At 43.3% G+C, this 19,308-nt stretch overlaps 1 protein-coding gene across 1 annotated transcript; it reads left to right on the top strand.

The window, feature by feature from the left end:
* The first annotated feature begins 4,180 nt into the window (after positions 1-4,180).
* On the top strand, positions 4,181-16,938 carry LOC149328587 (uncharacterized). The gene is made up of 5 exons (XM_089559031.1): positions 4,181-4,187; positions 5,403-5,485; positions 7,354-7,579; positions 10,497-10,637; positions 16,715-16,938. The coding sequence occupies exons 1-4, from the start codon at positions 4,181-4,183 to the stop codon at positions 10,589-10,591; spliced, it is 411 nt and encodes a 136-aa protein (XP_089415157.1). The 3' UTR covers positions 10,592-10,637; positions 16,715-16,938.
* The last annotated feature ends 2,370 nt before the right edge of the window (positions 16,939-19,308 follow it).

The raw sequence follows: 19,308 nt of genomic DNA, 5'->3' as shown, positions 1-19,308 counted from the left end.
CTCTCTTCGCTTTTCAACGTTTACTCAAGACAACCTCTTCCCTGTATCATCATTTCATTCTGTGGAGCAGAAATTTCTTTCAGAGGAGAATCGACTCTCTTCGCTTTTCAACACTTACTCGAGACGACCTCTTGCTTGTATAATCATTTCATTCTGTGGAGCAGAAATTTCTTTCAGAGGAGAATCGACTCTCTTCGCTTTTCAACACTTACTCGAGACGACCTCTTCCCTGTATAATCATTTCATTCTGTGGAGCAGAAATTTCTTTCAGAGGAGAATCGACTCTCTTCGCTTTTCAACGTTTACTCGAGACGACCTCTTCCCTGTATAATCATTTCATTCTGTGGAGTAGAAATTTCTTTCAGAGGAGAATCGACTCTCTTCGCTTTTCAACACTTACTCGAGACGACCTCTTCCCTGTATAATCATTTCATTCTGTGGAGCAGAAATTTCTTTCAGAGGAGAATCGACTCTCTTCGCTTTTCAACGCTTATTCGAGACGACAACAATGAAGAAATGACGTGGAGAGAGTTCAACACAGCCTAGGCACGGCGGCTGCTTTTCTATGTGAAGCCTTCATATCGTCAACACAAATTCAACGTGATGTGTTGAGTCGCTCAAGAATTCATCACGAGCTTGGCATGAAAATACTTAAGGACCGGTGTTGAGAATACTCAGCGGAAGCATGGTGGCTACTTTTCTGTGAAGATGCAACACAGCCGGAACATACGACCAACATTTAACCTGCCTCTTCAATTCAGCATAAAAATGTCTAATAACTGGGGTTGAGGATATCCAACGGAAACCTGATACCATTTTTCTACAAGGATTGAACACAGATGGTATATTTGACAAACTTGGTGAGAATATTGAACAAACATGGTGGCCACTTTTCCACAAAAGTTGAACACAGCCCGAACATTCAACCAACATAAAACCTGCTTATTCACATGGCAAATTCAGCATGTGATGCTGAATGCTGTGAACAATTTCAGCACACTCTCAACATAAATTTTGATGTGGACTGGAAAAATCACCATCCTCACCAGCCTGACTATGCTCACTGCAGGGCAAAGGCCTCTCCCATGTCTTTCCAATTAACCCTGTCCTTCGCCAGCCGCAACCACCATATTCCCGCAAATTTCTTAATCTCATCCACCCACCTAATTTTCTGCCGCCCCCTGCTACGCAGTCACAGTCTTTATTAGTGGAGTGAGAGAATAACAATCAGAAGTGGTACCAGGCACAGAGATGCCATCTGTGTTGCTTTTTCCATGTATATTTTTAGAAAACGTCAAAAGCACTGGACTTAGAAAGGGAGTACGTAGACAGCTGTTACTTTTGTCACGGGACCTCGAAAAAAAAGAAAGTATGAGCTGGGAAAAGTGGTAGCCGAATGAAGTGCGCGAAAGAATTGTACATTGTTGTCTGCCGCTACTATTTTTATATCTTGTGAGCTCATCGTGCTTCCCTGGAATTTGCTGCGCTCTGTGTCCCTCATGATTATTCTGCACAAATGCGCATATGTGCATGTGCATGCACGTACACAAATGTGCAATGCGCAAATGCGTATTGCACAAATGTTTAAAATGCCCTGAGGTGGCTTCCCATCTGCCTGAGCAGCTTGGGGAGTGCATTGACCTCTCAGCGGCCGCTTTAATCCTATACAAGCCTCATCTCTTAAAAAATGCAAGATGTGTCTTCTTAAGCTGCAGGGGACAAGAGAAAAGCAGATGAAAGAAAGAGCAGTTCTTGAGCCAATGAGCATACTTTCTGTCTTGGCATAGCTTTGTTTTGCACCTTCAGTTGTTCGCACTGGCGTTATAGTGCTGGTGGAACTTCACCACCAGCTGTAACAACAAAGATCAACCTATTTGCGAGGAATGCGGAGTTGAAGTTACGATTAACCACATTTTATTCTCTTGTACGAAATTGGAAAAAATAAGGAAAAAGTACTTTACTCAATTTTATAAAGAATACATCCCTTTTCACCCTAAACTGCTTTTAGGAGATAATGCAATTGTTGATATATCACATGTTTTTAGCTTTCTTAAAGAATCAGGATTTCTTAAGTGTCTCTAAATGTGTTTTACCCACTGGTCTGTTTTAATTCTAATGCACCTCGGCCACTTTCTCACTCCCGAGAAGACGGCTGAGGTCCCTATTCCATTGGTTGGGGACCTCGAGATCCTTGCACAGCCAAGGATGGCTGCTGAGGTGTCCAACCCTCTTTAAAGCTTTGACCATAAGTCACTTCTAAACTTTTGTCTTACGTTTATACTAGGTTGCATGAATTAACTTTTTAGGCCCTTTACACCACCGTTCATTTAGTCTTTTGTATAACATCCTATATAAAACAATTTTCTTTACCCCAAGCTTGGCGCATGATAGCCTTAGTTGCTTATGCGCCATTAAACACAACACAACACAAGTTGCCACAGAGAAAAGCAGTTGCACAAGTGGACATTCATGACATGTACCATGAGGGAAATCTGCCACAGTTGTAGCTGCCAAGTTTGTATATTATACATGGATTTCTGTGGGAGGATCTTCATTGGGACAGGCTCGCAACACAGCACCCAAGAAAGTAACAGCAAGGTTCTAGTGTGTAGGCATCAGTACTTCATAACATGGAATGCCTTGGAAACCTTCAATTCGCCACCGCGGTAGCTCAGTGGTTGTAGCGCTCTGCTGCTGTCCTGAGAGACGTGGGTTTGATCCCGACCGCGGAGGTTGAGTTTCGATGAAGGAGAAATTCTAGAGGCCCGTGTGCTGTGCAATGTCAGTGCACGTTAAAGAACCCCAAGTGGTCGAAATTTTCGGAGCCCTTCACTGTAGCATCTCTCGCAGCCCGAGTCGCTTTGGGATGTTAAACCCCCATAAACCTTCAATCCACTTTCGATTCAAGCCTAAGAACTTGAGGGATGAAGAGGCCTGACTGAAGCAAAGTGCAATGGCAGGTCTGAGTGTTAATGTGAAGGAAACCTAGTGTTCTACATTGTGTTGATGAACACTTCATAGCAGACAATTAGGCATTGAAATTATTGAGACAGCAAAAGCATATTCAGACCACACAAACGAAATTAGGTTGGAGCACTTTCTGCAGGCATTTGATCAGCAGCTTATCCAAATTCTCCGAAAAGAAAGGAAACAGCCAAGGTATTTGACCAGCACTCCCGTGTCAGGCTTAAACTGTTTGGGTAGCAAACAAACTTGAAAGCAGGCTAGGGCAGTGCAGCAAGCTATGAAAGATGAAATTATTGCGGTGTCTAGAGATATAGAGACAAAAAGACAGTAGCATGAATTAGATGTGATTGGAAGGTATAGCCCATGTGAAATTGGGATGAGGAAAGTTGTTAAGTGGGGGGATGTGATGTACAGAACAGGTAGCTGGTAGCTTCTTGTAGTCCAGTGAAAGGAATGCAAGCTTTGGTCAAATGAGTGATAAGGTTAATGAGGTTGCTGTGACAGTGTTCGGCAGTGGCTGTGGGAGGTCTTTGCTCAGCATTAGACAGCTTGGCATATAAGAAACCACATGTTTAACAGCAGTACCTGCTGAGGCCACTTTTCCCAGTTCGGTGGCATCAGCATTTGTGTGACACGAAGGATGACAGACAAATACGGAAAATGGAGTGGCATCTGCTATGTGTGGTGGTGCAAACTAGTGCTTGCGCCATTCGCCACATCACAACTATGCGGCATTGCCTGCGGCTAAGAGCATGAGCGAGTACTTCCTCCACATGGCATGGTCGAGTGGTGATGCAAACATCTGCCGCTGACTCTCGCATTACACAATGGTAATGGGGCAATCAGTTAGTTAAAGCCTAATGAAACTATTGCCTCTGTGCATTCACATGTTGAGACATTTTTACACTCTACATGATCATACACTTTACATGATCATTACACTCTACATGATCATGCAAGAATACTATAACTGCAGTAATTCTTGGCTGCATTTCTTTTCACTTGCTCTGTGCATGGGTTCATTTCCTTGGTGCATTGCTTTGCCTGTCCTAGACAGGTGAGCATGAGCAGATCCCTCACTCTTGAGAGGCATAGAATGTTGGGGATGGGAAACAAGCCACAAAGCTGAGCCTGGAAGGAATCCTGGTGGCTTGTGTATTTTAGACAGAATCATTGGAAAAGCATCATCTGAATACACGCCTGGTTTGAAGAGATGTCAGGTATTGCTGCACTGTTGTTTCTTCACTCCGTGAGGACATCAAGGTGTCTGGATGTGTTTATTAGGCATTTTCTACATGGTCTCGCCTTGCCTTACATGGTAGCCTATTTACAAATCCCGGCCAGTACAATTTTTTTTTGTTGTTGTTGATAGCAGCCTTTTTTGTCTACTGTTTCGGGGTCAAAATTTATTATTCTTATCTATTTCATGTTAATTTCAGCATGCTTTTTAAGTGCTCAGTGTAGCTCCGGTACGCAGAATGTGAAAAGTAGATCACATGCTTTACTGGCCAGCCACTACTGTAAACGTGTCATCTTATACGCAAACCCTGGAGAATTATTGCAGCAGCATACACAGTGGTTCCAAATATCTGCAACAATAGTCATGGTTAAGAATTTGCCGAACAGTTGCAAAGTACTGCCCATCTCATCTCCTCAGGGCATTTCACTGTGGTCTGCCAAGTAGCCAAAATTGCAGAAATGTAAGGACCACTCTTTCAAATAATGCAATACATTTTAGCTACAGAAATCTATCATCCTGAAAGCAGTTGCATTGCTGATGTTTATGCATGCTGGCAACTGTGTGTATGGTTAGTCGTCTAGTTATCTTACAAAAAAAAATTGCAGCTACTTATCCTCGGTACGACAAGTCATCAGCGCTAGCTTCTTCGCAAAGTCTTTAGCACAGTGATGACACCATGCATGACTGCTGTTGCCACTGTATTGTCACTAATATAATAGCAGCAGTAGACTATCATTGATTGTGCTGATTCGTAATTGAGGGGAAATTTACTCTGCATTATGGTCTGGGTTAGGGACTCTGGTTCGAATTCAGTTGGCCTTCGTAGGAGGGTGGTGAGCAGAGTAGAGTGGCTGTGCTCTAGAGCGGACAGCTTTGTACATGTAGTTCACCATCTTATGCAGCGAGAGCTGTTACTGGGACCCCATCCTGAGTGGACGTGTAACTGAAGCCAATTTTAGTAATTGTAGAAATCCACAGCCAGTAGCTAAGCCATGAGAGAGACGGTGTAGAAAATGGAGGGCTGTCACGTCTCTCTGAATCTTTCTTTTTTGCTCTGAGTCTTCTTACACTTAGGAATGGGGCATCCAAATGGGATGACAACACTGATAATGACACAAAACTGAGATGACCGGGCTAATACAGATAGCGCTGTAAAATGCTTTGCGTCTATTTATTGTTTTCTTTTTTATTTCAGAATCTCTCCAACTGGTCAAAGAGCTCAAGGGAATCCTGCAAAGGGGAGACAATGGCAAGATTGTTGTTGCCGAACCACGAAAGGTATTGTTTCTGCTCCTGTGTTGGCATTTGTTCACTTGGGATGGGCTGCAGTTTTTGTTTTGGTGGCAGAGGAATGTCTTTGAACGAGAGGTTGGTTGATTGGTAACAAAGGTAGCCAGAGACTGGCACGTTGCATGGTAGCTTGAAGATGCGTATTAGTGGCAACAGAACAAGGGCAAATGTGGGTAAAGAAAGGCTCTGACTACAACTGTGAAATAAAATACCTTTTTTTCAGAAAAATGCCTATAGGAATGACGGGAAACCAATGCCACAATTGGACTTCGAATGCTTCCAGTCACTTTAGTTAATACTAGTTGACTGCATCACAATCTGACCTCACATTCGGCCTTGTTCTTCTGTCGCTACTCAGCACCTTCAAGCTTCCACGAAGCAGCGTATCCTGTATTGCTTAATGGCACATTGTTCTCATCTGATTACTTTTTCTTTCTGTTGTTGTTTTTCCTCACTTATCATGTTCTCTCTGTTATGTTTTATCATTGGTTCATTATGTGTACACTCTTTTTCCCTTTCCCCCGAGGTAGGAAGATGTTGTGCCGTTTGGGTGCCCCTTGCCAGCCTATCCCCTTTGTTTCCTTCGTGCTCCATTTTGGTAACAGTAATGATAATAATATTTAATCAGTCATTCAGTCAATCATTGTGTCTCTCATGTGCGTGGAAGAAATCAAGTGATCCGTGTACTGGAACACGGGGAAAAATTATATAAATAAAGCGGGCAAAGCATAATGACAGACACCAAGAAGCAGCTACAGGGATACAAGAAACGCCAAATATAAGTACGAAACAAATGTAAAAACTAATTTTAATGCCAGTGAATAGAAAACAAATGACGAACATATCAAACCTCTAAAGTGAATACAATGTCGTACCATTTGAGGTGGTATTAGAGGAGTGCGGGTTGCAGTTGTGATAAATGCAAACAAGAAATAAACTGCACAAGAATAACGAATTATTCAGGAAGCTCTCAGGCAAGAAAAAAAAAGCAAGGGGGAGAAACTAATAGGTATCAAGAAAAGAGCTAGGTTAGTGCAGTGTTCAGGTCTTTGCAAAGTGAGCACAGAGGGCTTTGAAAGATGTCCATCACCATCATCAACCTGACTACGCCCACTGCAGGGCAAAGGCCTCTCCAATGTCTCCAATTAATCATGTCCTTTGCCAGTTGCGGCCACAGTATTCCCGCAAACTTCTTAATCTCATCCGTCCATCTAACTTTCTGCCAGCCCCTGCTACGCTTGCCTTCTCTTGGAATCCACTCCGTTACCCTTGAGAGCCATCGATTATCTTTCCTTCGCATTGCATGCCCTGCCCAAGCCCATTTCTTCCTCTTCATTTTGACTACGATGTCATTAACCCGCGTTTGTTCCCTCACCCACTCCGCCCTCTTCTGATCTCTTAATATTCACGTTAGCTCCACAGCTCGCTGCGTTGTCCGTACCTTAAGCTAAACCCTCTTTGTTAGCCTCCACGTTTCTGCCCCATAGGTGAGTACCGGTAAGATACAGCTGTTCTATACTGTTCTCTTGAGGGATATTGGCAAACTACCATTCATGATCTGAGGGAACCTGCCATATGCGCTCCATCCCATTCTTATTCTTCTGAATTTCGATGGAGGCGAAATTCTAGAGGCCCGTGTACTGTGCAATGTCAGTGCACGTTAAAGAACCCCAGGTGGTCGAAATTTCCGGAGCCCTTCACTGCGGCGTCTCTCATAGCCTGAGTCGCCACCAATTACGAACTGCTGTTCTCTTGCTAGAGTGGTGAACATTACTTTGGTGTTCTGCATGGCTTTCGAAAGATGTCCAGGTGGTGATAATAACGGTAAGTTCCCCCCTCTCTGTTTCTCCTCGAAGGTGGACATCGGGGGTGGTGTCATGGTGGACGGCATGCAGCTGGACCAACTGCTCGCTCACCAGCACAACACGCCCTCGAAGTTTGCGCGGCGCCTCATCCGCATGCTGTTCACAAATGAGGAGCTGCTGGGGAAGACCCTGTTTGGCAAAGGCTGCAACCGGTTCAAGGCCATGAACGTGGAGCAGAAGCCGGCACTGGACCCAGTCCGCGTCAACGCAATCATAAGTAAGATAGAGTTGTGATTGCAGTGCGATAAAGATGCCATACTCCGCAGTCCGGTGACAGGGTAGCACTGCTCGGAATCCGTAAGGGCAGAAGGAAGTGTTTTGTATTTTTCGTAAAAGAGATTCGAAATAAAATTGAATTAAATTGAATTGAAGGGGGAAGAGTGAAATGGGGACTGCAAGGGTTGAAGGAAGAGGTTGAGAAGGAGTGAGATTGTATATCACTTTTTCTCCACAGCAACTCTTGATTTTTTCTTTTTTATTACGGTTTGAGTTCTTGACCAATATGTGTTTTGTGGTCCTCCCCCTCTTTCTGCAACCAGTCATTTTTCGAAATTATGGACAAAACAATTTTAAGACTGTTTTAAGTACAGTTAACTAAAATGAAGACTGGGTTTCAGTGAACACGACGTCACAAATTACCAAGAAACGGTGTCATAAACAGTGTCCGCAAAACTGTCATGTGCATGTTGAATGGTTGAGCAGGTGATTTTAACCAGCAACCTTATCCCGTGAAATATTTAAACTACCTTAAACAATGTCGACATTTTAATGGGTTAGTATGTTTCAGCCTACTCTATTAGATCGCAAATGCAGTGTTGGCCACGAAATTCGTCCCATTTTAGTCCCAAGAAATGTTAAACTCTAAAATGATTTTGTGTTCATTTGAAGTGCCGCATGCTTGCAAAATTTGGCATTAAAGATCAGAAGATCGAGAGGAACCAACGGTGAAATTTTCAACATATTGTGTGAGCCTGTACAACTCCCAGAACTGCCCTTTTAATGGTTGAGTAGTGTTGAAGAGAATTCAACTTGGCATGAATACCATTTAAAGTGATAGAACACATGGTAACATATACATGCCAGCTGGAAAAGCTTGAAATACTAGTGTACAGCTGTACATTTCTATCCAAGGAAGCCGTGTGTAAGGAATTTTTGTCGCAGTAAATTGAAGAGTTTGTTGATCATGATATAACAGTTTCTAGGATTTTTCCCACAGTAGTTAGAGATTAGAAGAAACTGCATGCATTGATTGCTGCACAGCTAGCAAGGGATAAGTTTATCGAGCTTGCATGCTGAGAATTCTGCCCTCATTTGTTTTAGCATGGCTGACTCTGTTGCTTATTTGGTTTCGTGCTGTCATGCATTGGAGTGTTTCTCTTGGGTAAATTTGTAAGATACGTTCCTTTTTTCCGTGGTTTAATTTGTTTGTACCTTACATTACTTTTATTGTCCTTGTATGTGACTTTAAACTGAAACCAACAAAGTCACGCTCGAGTGTATAATTGTCAGCAATTTCCAACTCCTTAGAACTTGCCTGAAGCTGTCTTTCTTCAGACACAGTGGGCAGCCCAAATGTGTTGCCGTGAAGTCTGCTTGACGGAAACAACTCTCGCGAAATCTTCAACACTGTTTTTGGAAGCAAAAATTGAGAAGTTCGTGACAACGTTTTGTTCTTTTGTCTTGTTTTCATGGCATGCAAGTGCTTTTCAGGCAGAACCCTGTGTTCACTTTGTCCCCTTGTTTTTTGTTTGTTCAATGCTGGAAGGCAAAAAATGCCCAAGCAGGAGTGGGGGGAATCGTTCTGTGGACCATCAATTCACAATGCCAAATGTAGGGATCTACACACTGGATGAAAAAAGCACAAAAAGGAGGAAATACAAAAAATAAATTGTGACAAATGAGGAGCAAAGGTTAACAGTCAAAAGCTCGTTCATTCGCAGAGAGCACATTTTTGGATGCAAACACATGAGCTGGTAGATTATTCCAATCGGATTTAGTCCCAGGAAAGAAAGAATATTTGAAGATATTTTTATGCGGATTTAGTCCTAGGAAAGAAAGAATATTTGAAGATATTTGTATGGGTGAATAACAGAGTCAGATTATGAGCGTGGTTTGCCTTGTGACTCTAGATGATAAAGGCTGCAAGTATGGTGAACAGTTAAGACAGAACTGACCATGATAGAGTTTAAAGACCAATTTTAACCGTGCTAGGTCTCTCAAGGACTCTAAGGAGTTGATGTTATTGATTCTCATTAATCCAAAGACCTGATTAAGTCGTTAGTAATGAAGTGTCATTGGTGCCAAAAGAATAAGAACTTGTAGTTAGTCTTGATCGAAGGCAGTCAAGGAACACGTGGCTTTGCTCAGTTCATGAATGCAACCATTTATTCATTGGAGTGAGATAAGGTTTCTTAAAGGCAAGACGAGAGTTGTGCTTTGAATTCTTGTGCGGTCTTAGTAGTACTAAACTCTTTAGGTCTTTAAGTAAATTGTTTGGGTTAAGGGGAGTCAACGACCCCACCTTAACTGCAGATTGAAACACAAGCAGATTAAAACACATTAGTAATGGTGCTCGGCCTAGCCACCCTTGCATCATAAAAATAGAAATAGTCTTGAGCTGTTTTTTAGGGACTTAAGTAGTAATTGATCTCTAGATTTTTTGCTGCTTATGTGGTGATTTAGGAATCAAAAATGAAGCAGTGCAAAACTGGAAGTGTTGGAGAGTTTGGAAAAACTAGTAGTGAAAATGAAGACGATAGAAAAGCTTACATGGGACAAAACTGGTACTGTTTTGTACTGACAGAACAGCACCCATCTTGTCTGTGTAAGTGTGCTTTCCCATCGTCGTGAACCAACTAACTGAAACCATAACTTTAATTGAAAAAACTAATATGCTAGAGATGTTGCTTTTACAATACTCCTTCTCGAAGCATTTTGTCATGTATGATTATAACAGCTGTCTTTCTTTTTATGCTTAGCATTCGTTTGCTCTAGAACTGCAACGTGATACAGATATTCTAACGAGATAAAAAGAAAAGAAACGATTGTTCCATCAGTGTACACCAGCTTTGTTTCCTTTGGCGTCCTGTTCAGAGCTGCCTGACAAACTAACGCTGGTATCTTTTCTTTTCCAGCCTTCACATGCAAGACCTTCAAGACGACTCCTAACCAGCTGAAAAGCAGCCTCTCCTCAATGCTGTCTCGGGAAATCAAGGGAACAAGAGAGTGAATGACTTTCAGCACGACACAGCGCTCATCATCTTTCCCGAATCAATGTACGTATCAAGCTGTGGAATCATCAGCATCCAGTGCGACCTCTTCCTCTGGTGTTGAAATCTCTTGTGCCATCCACGACCACCCTATCCCAGAAAACTTCCTCTTGTAAAGAAGAAGACGAGCATACGCTCAAGTCGCATGGCTATTGCTTGGCTGGACTAGCTGATCTCGGACTGCTGTTGACTCTGCTCCAATTCCGAGGCTTCTCCGGATAAAGTCCGAGATCAGACAGTCCAGCCAGGCAATGGCCATGCGACTTGAGCGTATGCTCGTCTTCTTCTGAAGAGGGGAGCCTGGTCTTGAAAAATAAAATTTATTAATGAAGTCACAGTTAAAAAATCTTCAGGGAATATGTGTTCTTGTGCGCTGATTCTAGATGTGCCATTTAATTTCATGTAAAACAATTCCTTGAGCACTTATGCACTTTTTATGCAAGTACCGTATTTTCCGGTGTATAAGACGCACCCTTGTATAAGACGCACCCCCCATATATGCAGGCTGTCATTGAAAAAGTTATTATATAAGACGCACCCGTGTATAAGATGCATCCCAATCTACCCAGTTAGCCTAGTGAGGCTTAATTAAACATGCTTGTGCGACCATTGCAAAATGCACCTTACCTGTGAGAAGTCCTTAAGCACCGCTAAGTGATCGAAAAAGTCAACACTCACGCCAAACCCACCCACGTTTTCGCAAAAAAAAAAAGAAAAAAAGAACGAAGGAACTCTCCTTATGTCCATAAGAACATTTTATATTAACTTAAAACCTTCGAAGTCTTGATCTTAAGATGTGCTATCAAAAAGCACGCCCATTTCTGGAGGCGACCCAGCTGAAACATTTTCTTCGCACTACGTACGTACTACGTACACGGAGCAAACAAAGTTGCAAAGGGTGACTGAAAGAAACGCCGGCTTGTCTTGACAATGGCGAGAAACGCGATTGTCACCATCTTTTGGCATTTCACATTACTTTTGCTTGGGGCCTGCGAAACGGTCGCGGGTTTATGATTCCGGAGGTCGTCATCCCCACCGTTTAATAATAAAGTTGCTCTCGGTGGTCCCCGTATTGAAGTATTAACCGTGTTAAAACCGCATTATTGGTAGTCATGTTTTTTTCGGTGAAAAAAGCTTGAACATGGACCTCAGTAATTTCTGAACTCGCAAAAAAAAAACAAAAAAAGTCGCATATAAGACGCACCCTTGTATAGGACGCACCAGCAAGATTTTTGAAAAAAAGCCGCGTCTTATATACCGGAAAATACGGTATTTTGCGAAGAGTTTTGAAGAAAATTTGCTGTGGGAAACTCGCTGAAATTTATGCCATTGGGTTCTCTTGATACCAAGGAATGCAATAAGGGTAAAATTACCATCCTGGCTATCATAGAATTTGAGTTGTAGGGTACTGAGGCTGCCACTTCAGAAACAGGATTAGTACACACTTCTCATTTCTGAAGCGACAACTTCAAAACCCTATAACCTAAGTTCTATGATAGCCAGCAAGACAATTTCACCCTTATTGTATTCCTTGGTGTCAAGAGAACCCAAATGGCATAACTTTCAGCGAGTTTCCCAGAGCAAATTTTTTTTCAAAACTCTTCGCAAAATACTTGCATAAAAAGTGCATAAGGGCTCAAGGAATTGTTTTACATGAAATTAAATGACACATCTAGAATCAGCGCACAAGAATACATATTCCCTGAAGATTTCTGAACTGTGACCTCATTAATAAATTTTTTTTTTCAAGTCCAGGATCTCCCCTTAAAGGGGTAGAGACACCAAATTTTTGTATTGTACCTCTGGGTTGTAAATAATGCGTAGCGATTCAGTGAGCATGGAACACCATCTTAGAAGCATGAACTCGCATTATATAATTAATAATCGTATTATTTGTACCCAGCAGTTTCGGTTTCGGTTCGTAGTTGCCAGGTTTTGCCAGGCTCTTGCATGACGTCAAAAACCAGACAATGTGTTGTCATGTGGGTCCGGAAAGCCGTGACGTCGTGTAGGCATGTCGTCTGCTTGACACGCACGTGGTGCGCGTAAACACGGAGAGCCGGGCGGAGGGCAAGTCGCAATGCCGAATAGCTCCGAGTCGGAAAGAAGAGTTTTATTTCGGCGAAGACACCGATTATGAGGAATCGCGGGATGACGCAGACGAGGAAGGAGACGCCGCGGCTCGAACCCCGACAACAACTTCATTTTTGATCCGCTGGCCAGTGATTCCGAAGAGGAGGCAGGCGTCAGGCCCGACGTAGCTCAGATTGCGCCAGCGAACGCCGAGCGTGTAGGCAACGTCAAATGGTAAAGGCACGTTCACACTAGGCCGACGATCGGACGATTTCAGTCTGGCGATGGTCGGCGGCAGCGATTTTCGTGCCGTCGACGTGTCTGTCACACTGCGCAGACGCCGACCGAGCGCCGGTCGTCGCTCGGCGAGCGCATCGCCGTCGGCCGACCCGTGTGTCACACTCTGCCGACAACAGCGCCGACCTCACGCCGACGTTGTCCTATCCCGACAGCTCGACGCTGCTGCTTCGTGTGCGCTGCTCGTCTGCTAGCTCCGTTGATGAAGGCGTCGTGCACGAAATCGAACTTATCTTCTATTATGGAACGAGTTCGCACTAAAGTGATGTGAAGAGTAGGCCTTTTATTATAGCACAGTTGACTTCCAAAGCGGCGTCAACTGCTGCTTCGAAGCGAAATCACCTAGGCCTAGCGACGACTAGGGCAGCCTGGGACCAGCGCGCAGTTCAGGCGCGTTCACACTAGGCCGACGGGACCCCGATGCCGACAGTCGCGTCGGCCAACCTGGTCGTTCCCCGGCTAGCCAGTCACACTGCACCGACGACGACGACGACGCCTCCAACGACCAAGCGTCGTCCTAGTGTGACAACGTCGCCGACCAAAGATGCCGACGAGACCCGTCGGCCGACGCGTCTTGGGCAGATCGGTGGCCGAGCGAAAACATTCGCCGACCAAAAGCGAGTACCGAGTTCAGAGCGCAAAATGCAATCATTATGTAGACAAATATAATGCACGCGCAGCAACATTCAAACCATATGGCCACTTGGCCGACGCGCCGCACCGATCGTCGCTTGCGAACTGCCGACCCACTGCAAGCAGGCACACACGGAGCGGTGAGCATCGCTGCGCCGCTGTACCCAAGCTCCGTCCACAATCGGTGTCGCACTTCGCCGCCGTGCAGCAGTGCCTGAGCGCTGCTTGGGATGGTGTACAAATGTCGCAAGAAAAGACAAGATCGCCTTGTTATCAGAAAGACTGCTCGAGCAGCGATAAAGCATGCCTGCTTATGTTTCGAGCTTTCGGCAACAGCACCGCTCGCGGGCGCTCCGGGCGGCGAGCTCTGCTGCTGCCTGGCTGCCGTGGTCGTCGCTAGGCCTATAGCCTCTTTCGCATTGGAGCCGCAGCGGCCGGCGCTTCGGAAGTCGCCTTAGCTATAATAAAAGGCATACTCTACACATCGATTTACTGTCAACAGCATCATCTCACAATAAAATAATAGTATGGTAAATCTCCGCGACGCCTTCAGCAGCAAAGCGAGCGGGCACCAGGCGAGTCGGACCCGAACGTCGGGCCAGCGGCAGCTGCGAGGCGGTTGTGACAAGAAGTTTGCTCGTATCACAGTCGTTACCTTTGCCAGCAGCTCAGTATTGGTCAGCGATCTTCAAGAATGACACATTTTTCACATTTCTTATCCCAGGGTTTATTATTTACGTCAAGAACACACTTTAGCTCGTTGTTATGACGCCGGAGACGGGATCCAGGCTGGCCAGCCGGCCGGCATGCTCGGCGTACTTCACGTTCGCACAAGAAAATACATAACATCCATGATACCAGAGAATGCTTCCTAGATTAGAGCACCGGCAATATTCCTCTGCAAAAGTGGATCTTTCGGCAACGACATCGCCTGCGGCAACGCCGGGCGTAAAGCACCATCGCACTCGCAAGCGTGCAGAAAAAAAGACTCGTGAGCACTCGTAACCAAGGTTGCTAGGCCGCGAAACCGCAAAACTTGGTCCCGTACATCAGAAAACTGTGCAATGATGTAGAAAATACTTGCTTGTGTTTTCTTCTCTGTTCCTACGTCACATTGATGCACTAGCGATGGCTCAGACTTCAAGAGTGAGCATTTTCACAAACTTTAAAATGAAATTGAAATATGTTCTAGACATCCCTTAAATTTAATACTTCGCTCTTCTGGTCCTCACATACAAAGGAAACGTATGACAGTCTTTTGTACAACCTTGGAATTTGATGTCTCTACCCCTTTAAGAGGAATGTGTTGGGATGGAAGTCACAGAGTGTCAAATGCAAGTGCCCGAAGCCTTGGGTAAATAATTTCATCCCATTCCTCAGCAGGTTTTTATTTTATTTATGAGGCATACGTGATGTATTCTGCGTGTTCATATGAGTAAATGATGCAATTTACGACAACATTTGCTTGTATGTCAAAGGCAGCTTTGAGTTGGGAGCATGAGAAGGCCATCTCGTCAATTGAAGTAATCAATTTGCCCTAGAAGCGTAGAGTGGTTAGTGCATCTTGAGAAGTGTCACTCTCAGATGCTGAGTTTGTGTTACTGTTTCAAACTGATGACATTGTTTATGGAATAGTTCCGTAAAGTCATTCGCATGTTGTCCGCTTAATGTGCTCTCATCAACTTGTTCATCGCAGCACTTAAAAATTTTAAGTGTGAAATTACAGGGAAGCAGTCTTCGTTTTCTTGGCTGTCCTTTTAATGACCAGTGATGATATCTGACTGTGCACAGTTTTAAAGCAGTGTGGAATATCTCACGTGTACTATAATGTGTCGCATTTTAGAAAGAATCTCGCAGAGCTGTCATCATGCCCATTCGATTACATCCTACATGGAACTTGCAACATTAACATAAATAATTGTAACATAAATAACAAAACAATTATCTTCAATTTCAAGAGAAAAATTTTTTTTCCTGCTTTGATCGACAAAAAAAATGATTAATAGATATTAGCATTCCCCTATCCCTGCCTGGGTCCGAAAAACTAGAGATTTGTGTGAAGGCACTGAAATATTTAATTCACGAACATTTCTCTAAAGTGATCCTGCTTTAATTGTCACAGTTGTCATTCACTAGCTATGTCCATTTTTTTTAACGTGGTAGCACGTATGGAAATTGATATTAAGTAGTGTCCTTCTATAAAAAGGACAATAGTTTTGTGTGATGGAGGTGTAACTTTGATATATACTAGTAGCTTTATGGGAAAGCACAGGTGCTACAAAGGTTATTGCAGCATATTTCATAATCATAAAGTCGTGGTCGTGCCTGTTTTTTATTTGACTGACAGCACTCAAAACAACCCAACAAGAAGGAAAAGGGAGTGCTGCGATTTTCAATAAATATTTAAAAATGGCCGAAAATGAGAAACGGAGATTTTAAGTAAAAATTTACTGTCGTAACATGCAATATTCTGCAATAATCAAGGTTTGTAAGCAATGCATTCGTATCACCCCTTGTGTATTTTGTCACTTTTCTCATGTACAACTTTCTCAGACAGAAATTTTGAAAATCGGGAAACTGTAAGATGCTGCTACGGAAATATTGAACGTAATGGTTCATTCTTCGGATATCTAACAAAATCTTTCTTTTAAAGTTTGTCCATCGATCGCATCTAACAGTTAAGACTGCCATAGAAAACCCATCGGGAACGCTTTTGACAATAGCAAGAACATTAAGAGAAAAAAAATGCAAGGCTGTCGTCGGGTGATCTGCGGATATATTGACTGTTGTATTGAAATCTTGCATTCTATTAAAAAAATTGCGTTCATAAACGGTTTTCCGCTCAGTGTACTGTTGATGCTGTGTGTTGCCCTGTTTGATGTGGCTCGGAAACAGATCGATTGTAGGTTCTTGTCATCGACTTCAGCAAGGCATGTTTACACTTTATATGCGTCAACGAGAGATTGCCATAGTGTCTTCTCTTAGCTATGGTTCCTTTGTTTGGAGGAGCTGACTTCATATTTGTTTTCGTGAATAAATGTTTATAGGAAGACATGCTACTTTGTGTTTCTGTATTTCAGGCTGCTGAAAGCAAGAATCAAGTTCCTAAAACATAACCAAGACACCAGCTCATGGAAAAGGCAAAGCTAATTGTAGAAAGTTCTGTCTGTCGCTGATTTCTAGTTGCTTGGTGTGTCAACCGACTCTATAGATATTGCCTGTTTATGTGCCAGAGTACTGGTGCAAATAAATATCGCAACTCTAGATTCTTGGAGAGATGTAATAAAGCTGTGAGTGAAGTTAAGTGGGCTTGTTGCTGTTTTGTTTTAGCTGTAAAATGCAGCCTGTTGCTGGATGCAGCTGTTGTCGGCCCAAGCATATGCTCCCATGTAAATGCTGACTACCTTCACAAGGCGGTAGGCATATGGCACTGGGGCCATCCCAAAGGCCAACTGGGCTTAACTGAATACTATATACAAATTGAGTAACTCTCTTCAGTCGCCGTGAAGTTAATTGCACATCAGCGTATACCTTTAAAATGCAAACTTTTTTTGTTGTGATAAAAGTTTGGGTGAATGAAAAGCTGATTCAAGATTAGTGCAAGGTCTATGACAAATTGGTAACGTTAGTTTAAATGACAGCAGGTGAGGCACAGAATTTAACGAAATAGTTATGATGGCCTGAATAAATATTGGTGAATTAAATGACAAAGTTTTAATTTGTGATTTTTAAGAAACCAATGGGAGCCAAGAAAAGGAAAAATAAATTTTATTTGTTCCTATCGTTCATAGATGGCGATCAAGAAAAGGTACAGTAAATTTTATTTGTTCCTATCATTCATAGATGGCGATCAAGAAGAGGCAGAAGTAATTTTATTTGTTCCTATCGTTCATAGATGGCGTTCAAGAAAAGGCAGTACAAATTTTATTTGTTCCTATCGTTCATAGTTGTCGTCCAAGAAAGGCAAAATAAATTTTATTTATTCCTATGCTTCATAGATGGTGTCTGTGAATAATTAGAAGCAAAGTGGCTTAGGCTTAGAAAAACTTTATTATATCAGATAATCAGGACGGCGGCCTCGCCATCCCGTCCTTGTCAGACGGCCGAGATCCCTTGGGACCGAGCGGCTTCGAAGTCAGAGTTTGGCCTTTCTGTGATATCGCCAGCGCACCTTGTACTTCAAGTCACGTGCACCATGCGGAAAACCAATGAAGAGCCTCGGAACTCGGGGAGCAGAGAACAAACGGCGCAGCTGACACGTGACAGTAGTCAGTATATTTACGTTACACAGAAGCGGCCGTCGTTGACCTGTAGCTGAGTTTTCTTTCGGGGTTACTTTTCAAGTTGCTCTGCACGGCTGGCTTGTGAGCAGCTTCAATTTCTTGCTTGCCATTCTTATGTTTGTGAATTTAACATGAACTGAATAGGAGAGTGAAATAACTAGAAGAATAAGGATGGGGTGAAGTGCATTTGGCAGGTTCTCTCAAATCATGAATGGGAATTGACCAATATCCCTAAGGAGAAAAGTGTACAGCAGCTGTTCCTTAGCGGTACTTACCTATGGGGCAGAAACGGCAATCAGTTATATGGGGCAAGCAGTCATTTACTACCAGGTGGTAAAATTTCTTTCATGAATGACTTTTCATATATCTACTGACAGAATGTGGAAGACTAAGCAAGCAATTACGCACTCTCAGAATGACAATGCTGTCAACAAAGCCCTTAACAGTAATCACACCCAGCATTTCATCCCCTTGTCTGGCTTGAAATATGTGTGACACAAATATCTTTGCTACCAGTAACCAGAGTATGTGATGACTAGTGTCACTAATTATGGGCTCTGAGAAAAACCTCCGCAAATGCTTCCCAAATGCCGTATATGTGTTCAATGCAGTGGGTTCTTCTGGCTTTGAGTACGTTATCATCTTGGAAGATGTTCTGCACTTGTCACACTTGTGTCTTTGCGTTAAGCAGCTCTGCCTGACATCATGGCCGCCACTTAGCCTGTGTATGCCGGTGTTGTTGCTGTAACTGCTGTTCCGCAGTGAAATGTATGTATTAAGTGCTGCTTTTAGCCTGCAGTCATTAGCCGATTTCAGTTTACCTTCAGTCACCGCAAGCAATCCCAAGGGCTCTACGGTCACCAGCAGAAAAGTACAATACAATTAATTTTTCTTGTGACAAGTCACTGCCAACCCTCACTAAAACATATATATTTTTCCAGCTTCTCACATTATAGTGAGTAAATTACTCCCCCTTTATAACTCTTGAACGCCGACTGCTGAGGTGTAGCTTGCAGCCAGATGAGAAAGAGTAGACCGGCCCAATATGACTTGTACTTACCAATATGATGAAATTAAATAAGAGAAGAATGTTACACATGAGAAAGCACGCAGCATCTCGCTGTTCCTTTGCTCCTGGCGTGCGCTAGTCCCACGAAGTCTGCTGCTGCACCCAGCACGCAACGCATTTTAAAAGTTTGGTGTCAAGGTGAACTTGCCACCCATTGCCAAACCAGTTGCGCACAAGACAGGTTTAATAAAAAGCGTCCCTCTAATGCAGCGTCTCAGTAAACAGCCGCTAGAGTAGAAAAAATAGTTTACATGACTATGTGGGTATGGGCAATAAATTAACATGAAGGGCGAATGACTAGCTTGCTATCAGAGTCTGCGGC

This window comes from Amblyomma mixtum, chromosome 9, assembly GCF_055824585.1.
Source record: "Amblyomma mixtum isolate Tamu chromosome 9, ASM5582458v1, whole genome shotgun sequence".
NCBI classification, from domain to species: Eukaryota; Metazoa; Arthropoda; class Arachnida; order Ixodida; family Ixodidae; genus Amblyomma; species Amblyomma mixtum.
Note: the sequence above shows the minus strand (reverse complement) of the source record. Positions and strands in the feature narration are given on the sequence as shown.

Excerpts from the sequence above, each read along its gene's own strand:
- LOC149328587 (XM_089559031.1), top strand. Across the intron at positions 5,486-7,353 it reads TTGTTGCCGAACCACGAAAG|GTGGACATCGGGGGTGGTGT; the intron begins GTATTGTTTCTG and ends TTCTCCTCGAAG. Across the intron at positions 7,580-10,496 it reads CCGCGTCAACGCAATCATAA|CCTTCACATGCAAGACCTTC; the intron begins GTAAGATAGAGT and ends TTTCTTTTCCAG.